The sequence below is a fragment of the Narcine bancroftii genome, chromosome 7 (assembly GCF_036971445.1).
Source record: "Narcine bancroftii isolate sNarBan1 chromosome 7, sNarBan1.hap1, whole genome shotgun sequence".
NCBI lineage: Eukaryota > Metazoa > Chordata > Chondrichthyes > Torpediniformes > Narcinidae > Narcine > Narcine bancroftii.
Genome location: NC_091475.1, coordinates 198,994,187 through 199,006,692, shown reverse-complemented (window position 1 = coordinate 199,006,692; position 12,506 = coordinate 198,994,187). Strand labels below are relative to the sequence as shown.

Below are 12,506 nucleotides of genomic sequence, written 5' to 3'. Positions count from 1 at the left end.
GTTGATACTAATTTTATTATACAAGTAGATATTACTTTAGAACAGTGGTTCTCAACTTTTTTCGGTCTAAGGCCCACCCAGCTTCCGGCCTAACATTCCACAGCCCACTAGTACTGAGCAATATTTTCAAGTCAAAGGCAGTTCTGTAAGAAACACATCTTTATACAATTTAAATTTTGTATTTAACATTTTTAAAGACCCACATGGAAGCATGCTGAGGCCCACCACTGGGCCACGACCCACTAGTTAATATCTTCTTGATCTGGTTTTCCAATATTTCAAGAAAAAATAATACAAGACTGACTCAGTCCAGAACTCACCTGATTCACATCAATCATTATCAATGTCCAAAATTTCATTCAAATCATCGAGGTCATTCTCAGGTAACTTGGCAGAATCTGTTATTGTCCTATCTGTCACTCCCATTGTTGCCGTCCCATACTCACTAAAGAAAAACAAGTAGAATTCACAATTAACCAATCGAACTTTGTTTAGGATCACTTTCAAAAGAAGTCAGTACAATGTGGCAGGGACTGAAAATAAATTTTTCCTCACCCTTATCCTTCCCTCTGGCCTCTTACCATCTCTTTATCCGCAACTCAGGAAGAAAATGCAGTGTTGTAAACAGAGCTTAAAACAGTACATCTGAGGTACAGGCCCTTCGAGCCACGTCTTCGCCATACGCAATGCCCAAATCAAACTGAATCGCTTCCGCTTGCACTTGATAGACCGACCTGCAACCCCCTTCGTGCATCTATCGGGAAGCCTCTTAAATGCTACTTTTGTATCTGCTTCCGCCACTCCTCCTGGCAGCCTATTCCAGATATCTACCACTCTGTCAGGAAGGATGAGAAGGCCACAGAGTGCAGACTTCCAACATACATTCAGACTGGGAGCCCTTCATTTCTGAGAAGAGATTCTACAGAAGGGCTTGTTTATTTGGAAAAGGAAGATTTTGATCAAGGAGTACAAAACAATGAAAGGTTCCACAGGGTTTGCAGGAAGGATACGAGTTCCTTGACTGAAAAGTCAAAACCTAAGAGATGGAAGTTTGGTTAGAAGATGAGGGAGAACATGGAGGGAAAATGGCTTCAACCTACGAGCAACTCAGCAGATCGAGAAGCATTGCTGGGTCTACCATGCAAAAGGAGGTACGGGAGCATCCAAATGAGAAGGGTGGGTGGCATGGTTTGTGTAGCAATTAGCACAATGCTGTTACAGCACCAGCGATCCAGGTTTGAATCCAGCGCTGTCTAATACGTTCTCCCCGTGTCGCGTGGATTTCACACGGGTGCGCCAGTTTCCTCCCACCCTTCAAAATGTATAGGGGTAGTAGGTTAATTGGGTGTCATGGGCTCGTGGGCCGAAAGGGCCTGTTACCATGCTGTATGTCTTAAAAAAAATAACTGCAAGGCTGGGAAAGAGCTTCTTCCCTGGCTGTGAGATTAATGAGCGGTGTCCTGTAACCTTGGGATTTATAAATGAAACTAGTATAGTAAATTATTTACAGGTGCTCCCCTATTTACAATGGTCTGACTTAACGATTTTTCAAAGTTACGATGGTTCGAATCCATACTTTCAATGTAGAATTCCAATCTGTTCCTGCGCTTGCGATATGTGGGACGCTATTCTCTGGCCATGCTGGGTGATGGCAGCATCGTGCAAGAGAATCGTACAGCATACTCTCTCGTGATGCTGTGTACATTAATGGGATTTTTTCCAGTGTGGAATGAAGATTTTCAAAATGTAATTATAAAAAATGAGAGGTGCGGTATTCTTTTCTGACTGATTTTTTTCAACTTACGATGGGTTCGCTGGATTGAAATCCCATTATAAGTTGAGGAGCACCTATATTTATTTGATATATATTTATGTACGTATGTCCTTATTATGAGCCATATTTGTGAGAAATGTAAATATGTGTGCGCCCTGGTAGAGAGAAACGCAGTTCGTTCTGGTTGTATATGTACAGACAGACGACAGTAAGTTTGAACAAGAAGTCGATGATTTGGGCGGAAACCCTTCATTGAGACAAAGGATGTGGAGAAGAGAAGTAGAGGCAGGGTGGGGACAGGGGCCCATGAGGGATTGATGAACAAGGTGGAGGTGAAACATGATGGATAGAGGTAGAAGATTGGCAGATCCCAGGCAAAGGGAGAGAGAGAGAGAGGCAAGTGTTTTTTTGGTTTGGTCTGGTGAAGGAAGACGAATCACACAGGGTGGATTGGGTAAATAAAAAAATAAAGTGCGTCTCCACCTTAAGTGCAATGAATGTCAGGTTCAAGTTCATGTCTATTGTCACCTGTACTGAGGTAACATGAGAAAGTTCACCTGAATCTCTTTGCCTGAAAGATCAGTGGAGAAAACAAGCACTCATCATATTCAATCAGTAGCTGAATATGGGACTGATCCTGGATTTTTCCATAAGGATTTTAAAGAGATATGGCCACTGGTCCCAAAGTGCTCTCGCTCAGATACCTCACTCATCCGCCCAGCCTCATTTCCCAAAATGAAGTCTAGTTTTTCCATCTACATACAGTTGGAGAAAACTTTCCTGGACACACTTTACAAATTCTGTTCCTTTATAAACTCTGCACCCGAGTTCGAATGTCCGTAAGGAGTTTGCATGTTCTCCCTGTAACCTGGGTTGGTTTGCCCCGGATGCTCTGGCTTCCTCCCACCCTTCAAAATGTACAGGGTGGCAGAGGTTTCAATGGCCAGAATTGGCTTCTACCATATTGTAAATTAATAAATAGATTGCCTACTATCATGACACGATTCCCTCAGCCATCTGTAGAAGTATTCAGTCAAGTCTCATGGACGGAGGATTAAGTGTTCTCCTGCTCTATTACATTGACTTTCTGAAGCAATGCTGCTTCCGGGTACTTATTTTGAGTAAATTATTCAAGAATATTTATGCATATTTATTGTATCCATCCATGGCCCATCCCTTCACAAGCGAAGATGAACACGGTGCCTTGTAGCTTTTCAGCTTTAGGCATCGTGTGCCGGGTCAAGGACTTGAAGGCGAGTGCTTGCCCAGGACGAATGCCACCCTCTGGGTCCCACGCCACTGAGCCCGACGGAGTGTGAGGCACGACAGCCAGAGTAACGCGGGATTGCCCCGCGGTGGTCTGTTCCAAGACCGTGCTCGCTGGCCGTTGTCCTTACAGATCCTTCGCCCACCGAGTTTGCTGCTGCAGACCGCTATGGAAACTGTTTCCCGTGCTCGGTCACAGCTGCCAGACTGACGTGTGCTATTTGCCCATAGCTGGGGCCCTTTCCAGGTTCTGACGGCTGGGCGAGCCGAGCCCGGGGATTTGAAGTCAGAGTTGCCTTCTATTAGCCTAGACCTCAAGAGGTTTTGCACACAAGGCACATTATGTTTTTATTTATGTCTGTGTTAACGTGAATTTCATGCTGTGCGAGAAATATATTACGTGTGTGCCCTGTGATCTGGAGAAATGCTCTTTCATCTATCCAAATCCATAGGTCTCTTAAGGTCATTGCACAGGTTGATAAGACAGTTAAGAAGACCTATGGTATGCTGGGCTTCATTAATCAGCGAATTGAGTTCAGGAGTCGTGATGAAATATTGCAGCTCTATAAATCTGTGGTGAGACCACACTTGCGTTCAGTTCCGGCCAGCTCATTACAGGAAAGATCTGGAAGCTATGGAGAGGTGGGAAAATTGATTTATCAGGATGTTGCCTGGATATGAGGCAAGGTTGGCAGAGCTCTCTTTGGATCAAGGAAGGATGAGAGGCAAACTTAATAGAGGTCTACAAGGTTATGAGAGGCAGAGATAAGGTAGACAGTCAGGGTCATTTTTTTTTCCCCAGGGTGGGAGTAGCAAACACCAGAGGATATCTGTACAAAATGAACGGAGCCAAGTTTAGGGGAGACACCAGAAGTAAGTTTTTTTTTCCTACACAGAGATCTGTTGGTATCTGGAATGCTGGAACAATTGGGGCCTTTAAGAGATTCTTAGACAGGCAGGCTGTGGGGGGGAAGGTCAAGCAGGTGAGGTCTGGGCCTGATGTCTCGCTGCACTACATTGCCTCTCCTTTCTCAGTGTAATGATTTTCACGTGGCCACTGTCTGGCTCACCAGGCAGGAGAACATTGTAAATGGCCTCTCCTACATTACTGCGTCCGTCAACACCTTCTCATTGGTGTCCCCCGTTTTCACTGACTTTGTTACATCATGGTGCGACTGAGCACCTGGCAGTTTAACTGGATGGGTAGCCTGGACTCATTAGCCTTGATTGGCAGCCAGCCTAAGAGAAGGAAAACTCTGATTTCAAACCCGGGCAGATAGGGCTCATTAGCCTCATCAGACCATCCATCTATGAGAAGGACACTCCATTGTAACACCTACGACCCGAGGACCTGGCTGTCACCATCCCAGCGCGCTGGGCCATGGCAGATAAACCCTGGGTATAATGGGTGGGGGCCAATACTGCACACGCTGCACTCCACCTAAAGAATCCATTGTGCAGGCTCGAAGAACGTGCCCATGTCCATGATCCTTCCTAAATCTTTGTTCACGAAGCCAAGCCGTGAGACAGGCACGTGGATGGAAGACAAATAGAGGGTTATGAGGTAGGGAGGGTTTAGTTTTTTTTATGGCGAGCACAAATGGGTCACTGGCTGAAGGGCCTGTATTGTGCTGCAATGTTCTATGTTCTATAAGTAGTCAGATAATAATAAACTTGAATATGCAATAGCAGAGCAGACCATCAGAATCTCAATTGGTCAGACTCAAGTATGGAGATTTCTTGGCCAGTGTCTTGCTGCCAAAAGTAGTTTAAACACAACTCAAACCAATGCAGCATTTCAGAAGTGCATGGCAGAAAGTATCCATTCATAACCTGCCTTCCCCATCCCAAACCATAGCCGTGGGCATAGGTCAGTGGGCAAATTAAACTCCTAAAGCTGCACTCCCACCCTCTGAAGAAGAAATAAACTAGGAGGATAAAAAGAGCACGATATTAATGTAAATCCACCTGCAAAGTGACTGCATCCCATCCTTATCCAACGGATGTTCTTTCTTGCGACTTGCCCTCTGGTTCATGTGCCTCTCATTTTCCCTGAGTTCTGTGGAAGTCAACCGAGACATCAGGACGCTGGGAAAGCGTTTTCCCCACTGCTCCTCATTCAACCCCGCGTCCCCGCTGTCCTCTGCAAGAAAAAATGGCAGAGGTAAACGGCTTTCCCTGTAAATTCACGTTAAATAATATCATCGTTAAAACATGGGCATACTGAGAGCTGGACTTGAGGAAAAAAAAGACACTTATGCAAAAGAAAGAAATGTAAACAAACTGACTGTACAAATGCAGAAAATAAATACTGTGTATGTCAGCGCATAGGACAGAATTTGAACCTTAAAAATGTCACCCTGAGATCAGGGGCCGTCTTATACACCAAGTATAAAATCTGAACCTTAATATCTTATGGTTTAGAGGGACCTTCATGGCGATGGAAAACAGCACAACTCCTATCACTAAATATTCTTCTCCTCAAACTTGCATTGGGGAAGCTGGATTAATAGTAATATTATATTAAAACAATAAAAATATATTAGAAACCTGTCTAACATACTTAAAATAACAGCAAGCAAAGCTAACAATCGCCATTTGCAACAGCTGACAGGGTTTCTTGGAAAGGCTCAAGTTTTCACTCCTTCATAAACAACAGCACTCACCCGAGGAGAACATTAATCTCCAGCTACCGTAAAACCCCATCATAGCTCCAACTGTTAAACAAAGGAAATATCTGACCCATAGTCATGAAGCAAGACTGAGTTTATAAACTGCAGTGTACTTTAATGTCAACATTTCTGATTAATTGCAGGATATTATACACAAGTAAATCAATAAATCAATTTCAAATAAATGGTAAAATTATACTTTTCCCCTGTAAAAGAACTGATGCCTAAGTCGCTAGTGTTTATGTTACACCAGCTGGAAAGGTTTGATGCATATTATGGTCGGTGATTGCCAGTATTTTGCCATTTCTTGAAATAAATCGGCAAATAACCAAGATGTGTTTGCTGAAAGTGTGTTTAACAGAATCACTGAAAGGACTATTGGGGCAGTAAGCTTTCAGTGGTAAGTGCCAGACTTGAGGTAGTCTTAAACAGGGAGTTTAGCTCAAAACCTCCATTTTAAGTAGAAATTCTGGGGGTCATCTTATACACCCAGTCACCTTATACACCGACACATACGGTATTCAGTAATAAATAAGAAGCAAAATACGAGTCCTTAAATGAGTTCTCTAAATGGCTAGCATGGATTTGTGGGTTGAAGGGCCAGTTTCCAAGCCATATAAATCTATGACTTTAAGCAGCTCTCCATCATCTCTTGGCACCGGATTTGAGCCTGTTCTACCCTTCCACACCTTCCCATTCAATTCCCTCCCCCCACTTCCCCTTGACCCCTTGTGATCTGAAAGTCTGCCTTTCTCTTCTGCAAATCGTTCCTGATGAAGGGCTTTCAGCCTGAAACATCTACAGGTCCCTAACCTTTTATTCAGGATTCTGAAAACCGGCAACCTCCAAAAACCGACACTTGTTTCAGTAGATGGCATCTGCTCATCAAAGATAAGAGTTTGGCACCAAACCTGACCCGACACGACTCTTGCTCAACTCCCATGTATCCCGTTGTGTTCCATGTCACTATTTAGTGGTATCATTACTTTACAAGTACCCGCCCCATCCAGCACAACCCTCGCTCTACTCACACTGGAATATCCCGTGTCGATCCACTACTTTATAAAGCACCTTTGAATCACCATATACTGACCCCCATGCAGCTTCGTGGAGCTTTCAGTTGGCCCGGCGACAGCCGTCATCACTACCCATAATCCCCCACGCAGCTGAAACTACTGTACCAGCGCCAGCACAGGGGAACTGAAAAGGGGGCCATTCCCCTGGCACTGGTACAGCAATGGGAGATGGCAACACAACTCAGGCAGGTGAGGGGGAGAGACACAGCAGTGCGACCAGGGTGGACGAGGGAGGGAAGAGACAGCAGCGCGACTCAGGCGGGCTTAAAGGGAACAAAATCAAAATGATTACAAAATCCAGAAGATTCCAAACAATGGCAAGTGTCTGGTCCCAATGATCTGAGATAAAAGGTTAAGCACCTGTACTGTCTGTTGCCTTCCATGGATGCTGCCTGACCTGCCAATCTCCCCAGCATTTTATGTATCGTATTCTCATAAGACCTTCTTCTAAGAATTACTCTTAAACAGTTAGGGATGGGCATCAAATGTTGGTTTTATCAATGATGCCACATTCAATTTAAGTGCAGGGAGCACTTAAGCTGGTTTCTCAACATGAGCTTTGAATTCACCTGTATGATGTCTTCTTTTCAGAGACGCTGCCCTGGAATGGTGATGTACCGGTGAGGGTGGACTCCTGTCACCACTACTTGTAGACACTGTTTCATCATCCCTGGTGTCCAACAGGGACCTTCTGTACGAAGACAGTGGGAGCCACTCCTCGCCACTCTCGACGGCCATCTGGTCTGTTATGAACCGCTCCAGGTAATTGAATCTGAGGAAAGGACGAGTGGTGGAAGTCGTTACAGAGGGAAGTGAAGGAAAGCACCACTGTCATGGCCCTGAGGCTGTGTCTGAAGACGCAGGAAGTAGTCATCCAGTTTCACTGTGTGGAAACAGGCCCTTCAGCCCAACTCTTTCATTGAACATAAAACATTCCAGCACAGTATAAGCCCTTCAGCATACAATGTTGTGCCAACCTATATAAACCTACTCCATGACAATCTCACCTTTTCCAACCTCATACCCATAATCCTCTATTTTTCTCACATCACCTGCCTGTCGAAGAATCTTTTAGATGTCCTTATTGTTCCAGCCCCCACCACCATCCCCAGAAATGCATTCCAGGTGCCCACTTACTCTGTGTTTAAAAAAAAAGCTTACCTCTGACATCTCCCCTACACTTCCCTCCACTCACTTTAAACAGATGTCCTCTTGTATTTCCCATTGTTGCCCCGGGAAAATGGTGCTGGCTGTCCATCCTATCTAAGCCCTAATCATCTCATATACCTCATTAAATCACTTCTCAACCTTCCATGCTGACCATTCACCGATAGTCAAATCAAGTCAAATTGAGTTTATAGTCAACTGATTGTACAAGGGCACAACCTGACAAAAGTGTTCTCTGGCCCTTGATGCAAAGCAAAAAAGCAGACAAACAATATAAGCATTTCATCCATACAAATAAATAAATATGAGAGTCTCGGATGGTTAACGTGATCAGTTTCTTATGTATCCTCAGATTGAAACTTTTCTCGGTGACACTAATTAGAATACAGTCCTTATCTCCAGCAGTCTTGAAATGCAATCCATCCTAATGAATGGAATGAAGATTTTTCTCTCTCTTGACTATGAAAATATCACTGTGACAGTTTCAAAAGTGTTAGATATTTTTTCTTACTAAAATTAACCTGCCCTCCATTGAATCCGTCTACATTTCCAACTGCCCTTCGAAAAACAACCAACAAATTATAATATTCATGTGTGTCAGGCAGAAGACACACACGTTTTAAAGCACACACCATCAGATTCTTCCCGCTGTTGAATGGACCACTTGTTAACAAAATGATGTTAAACAGGAAGGTCTGCAATACCCTAATGTGGAGAAACTCAGCAGGTCACGCAGCGCCTATAGGAAGTAAAGAGTAACCAACATTTCAATTCTGGGCCCTTGGTCAAGGTATAAGCAAAAACAGGGTGGTAGCTGAATAAAAAGGTGTGGGGGGGGGAAGGGAGGGGGCAGGATGAAGGAGAGAGGGGTGGAAGGGGCAGGGGGAGGAGAACAGGCTTACAAGTGGGAAGGTAGAAGAGGAAAAAGCTGAGGTGATAGAGGGAAAGTGCACCTGAGAGGCAAGTGAAGCGGGGGCGGTGGGGGGAGGTAGGGAACTGGAAGAAAGGAGTCAGAGGGATAGAGACAGAGAGATACTTGGGGGAGGGGTTTCACAGAAATTGTAGATGTTAATGCCATCTGGTTAGAGAGTGCAGAGACGGATTGTTCCCCCAATTTTCGAGGGGCCTTGAATTGCCCTCGCATTTGTTTTGATGATTATTTTCTCTGCACCTCTGGATTTTTGCTTTATTTTGCACAACCCGTTGTTCTCAAGGATAGGGTGACTGGCCTAGATAGCACGCTAAACAAAAATTTTCATTGTAACTCAGTACACCCGACAATGAGCAAATCAAATTCGAAATGTTATCCTAGTCCAGCAACAGTTTGAGAGATTCACTTGTGACAGAGTATACAGAGATGTTTGGGAGATAAATTGGGAAAGGTTTGTTAGAGCAGCTCACGCACAAACACTTTAAAACACCGAATTTTTGCAGGAGCTTTTGCAAGAGGGCTCAGACTCATGATGGACTGTTATTTGCAAAAGGCAACAAATATAACAACAGGCAGTAGCAGCTTTGTCTGGAAAACAGAATTAGCACCAAAGCCTGGTAAACTTTATTAATGTTAACTTCTGTGCACAGTATAAGCATTGCCTCCAACCAGTGAGATTGGACTGTGAACCAAAGAACTTTGCTGAACTTACACAAACATTACACACGTGCGCTTAGAATTAGAAGGGGGTTAAGTAGGTTAAGTGAGTCAATAGATGTTAAAGTTTGATTCTATTTTCAACTTTTGTTTAAGTAACCCTTTGCCGTGGCGCATATCTATTGCTGCTGGGTTTTGGCGTCCTCTGGACTCGTAACACACTCAAGAAGAAGTCATTATACAAGCAGTACAGATAGGCACTAGTAATCTTGTGAATTGTGTGTCAACAGGGCTTGACACCATGTATGGTTCATAGGTTGTTTGAAAACAGGGAGTGTGATCCCTAAACAGCGCTGGTGGTGAATGTAGCTCACAACATCACACAAACATCTTCCTCTCCATTAACTCCATCTCCATCTTCTGCTGCCTAGGAAAGGCGGGCAACATACTGAAGGACCCATCACAGCTTGGACAACACTCGTACCAACAGACTCAAGATTGTGAAACCCCACATCAACTAGCTTAAAGACAGCTTCTTCCCCACAGCCATCAGGCTCCTGAATGAACCCCATAAATGCTTTGTACGGGATTGATCTTCATCATTGCAACACTATGCAATTTTCCTCTACTTTATTCGGCTGAATGAATGTTAGAGTTGACCTGTTGGACAGCTCATGGAAGAGCCTTTCGCACTGTACAATATAGATGTGACAAATTCATTTAAAATGAAGCCAGTCAGCTCTCTAAGTCAATAGTAGAACTAACACATGAACAAAAAGCTTGAGTGTACAGAATTACAGTTGCGGCTATTCGACACAAGACCATAAGATATAGGAGCAGAAGTAGTCTGTTTCATCATGAGCTGATCCATCTTCATCAGCCATTCCTATGAAACAGCTAACCAACGAGTCCCCCACCACTACTTTTTTCCATGCTTTCAGTTATATCACCCACAGAATTATTAGTTGGAAGTAGATGTCTTGGGAGCCATGGAGACCGAACTAAACACAAAATGATGTAAGCAATTAAAAATCACAATGGAAAGTAAGTGGGTAATTAAAAGGAAGGGGAAGGTCTGCAGTCAACATCAGATGGAGTGGAGCATGGATTAGTCAGGGTGCAGGTCAAATGGGTTGAGGCAGAATCATAGATTAGATGGCTAAAGGGCTTGCTTCTGTGCTGTAGCATTCTATGGTTCTGGCTGGTTAGTCTCTTGTGTTGTGAATTCTAATGTACTGATTGGATGTCCATGTTATTCAGAGACAAAGAGAATTGTTACAGTAAAAGCCCAAAATTCCAAGTGCCAGAGATCTGGACCGTGCAAGAATCTGGACTTCTCGAAAACCTCTGCCTTTTGTGTGTGGCGCATGCATGCCACGCGCAAAAACCACAGAGGTTCGGCGGCAATAAAGCGACCGTGCGGAAGTCACAGAAATGCAAGACAAAGATGGCTATTGTTTTTATACTTGGTATTTTTATATGAAAGAAATGTTTTGTCAATAAACTAACAGAATGCACCTGTTTAATCCCTTTAAATTTGAATTTTAAAACCAATGGCTGAGAATGTGGAAAATCCAGTCTGATCCAATCCCCGAGCAGTCTGGATTTTAGGACTGTTTCCATTTCTAAACCCAGAATAATAACTCCACTTACACAGTTCTTTTGTCTGTGTTCAGTAGTTTTGGGGAAAATTCACTCAAGATATCCAGGAAGGCCAGATTAGGGGGAGGCTGATTCTTCCCCTTTGCATTGACATCCCTGAAGGCGAATTCAATCCCGCTTCTGTCAAAAGAGATGACGTGAAATCAGTCAGCGAGGAAAATGGAAGATTGTGAATTGAAAAATAATTCTGAAGCATCACAGGAAAACAACAAAAAAGAAATAGAAAGAGATGTACTTGTGTAACATGGCCATTGCTTCCCTGGTTTTCAACTGGTCCAAGCCAAACGTCAGTGAGAAGCGTCTAGCCAAATCCTTGATGCTGGTGAATGGTTGTGACCACCTAGTAATGTTGGAGCCCTGAGCTTGCAACAGTTCACTGAACAGCTGTAGCAATGAGTGAAGGAAGAGACACAGAATGTCAGAGCACCGCCTCAAAATTATAAAACTGGTCAATTGCAATAAAACCTCTGGATTCCAGCACGTGTGGGGATGGGGATACCTGATAAGAGTATTTTCCAGTTACTCTTGCAAAGTCTAATACCTGCAGTAAGAATAAACAGTTTAAAAGACAAAAATACTACACTGTACTCACACTGAACAAACTCCACTTGCATGAATATATAAACTTTAAAGCATTTTACTTTATTTTCAGTCACGTTCTTTGAAAACGTTTAACCGTGGCTGCATCTGCAGGTTTCTCGCCCCTGCCCAAACAATAACATTATAGATGATTAAACCTCCCCCACATTTACAGATAAAACCTGACTGGGGCAACTCTTACTAAGCAGGGAGAAGGAGACACTTCAAGAGAGTCACGCCAACAGTGAGCGGCATCAACCAGCCCATCATCCTGGGCGACGCCATTGGTGCTTCACACAACTTTATTCAAACAGCTGCTACAAGCAAAACAAAATCAAGGTACTCCGCTGGCTGAATACTTGCTCCCATATTCACTTTGCATTGCTTCAAAGAATTTTTTTAAATAACTTTAAACTTACTTTTTTTTAAACTTTATTCTTGTTTATTTTATTATTTTTATTTATTTTCCTTGATTTTGTTTTTGCTGTTTGCTTGAATTCTGGATACCAGGGGTTTTACTGTTTTTTTTTCAAAAAGCAACCAAAATTCCAGCCATAATAAGGAATTCAATCAACTAAAAACACACACACAAATAAAAGTTAAAATTGCTACTGGCTGCATGGAGAAAGAAGGACACATCAGAGAACAAGCACATGCAAATCTGGGTTGAAAATGAGTATGTGAACCCCAGCTAAAACAGGCATTGTTTTGAGAATGAGCAT

General features: G+C 43.4%; 1 protein-coding gene across 4 annotated transcripts in view; it reads right to left on the bottom strand.

Annotated features, from left to right (window-relative positions):
• LOC138739602 (cohesin subunit SA-2) overlaps positions 1-12,506 on the bottom strand; it is a 154,601-nt gene that overhangs the window by 14,073 nt on the left and 128,022 nt on the right. For 2 of the 4 annotated variants that reach the window (XM_069891960.1, XM_069891959.1), the window contains 5 exons: positions 11,441-11,589; positions 11,197-11,325; positions 7,358-7,560; positions 5,009-5,183; positions 321-445 (listed from right to left, as the gene is read on the bottom strand). In XM_069891960.1, the coding sequence (XP_069748061.1) occupies positions 331-445; positions 5,009-5,183; positions 7,358-7,560; positions 11,197-11,325; positions 11,441-11,589 (771 nt within the window). In that variant the 3' untranslated portion in view covers positions 321-330. Of the gene's footprint in view, positions 1-320; positions 446-5,008; positions 5,184-7,357; positions 7,561-11,196; positions 11,326-11,440; positions 11,590-12,506 lie in introns of those variants that run through there. The other 2 variants (XM_069891961.1, XM_069891962.1) reach the window with 2 other exon arrangements.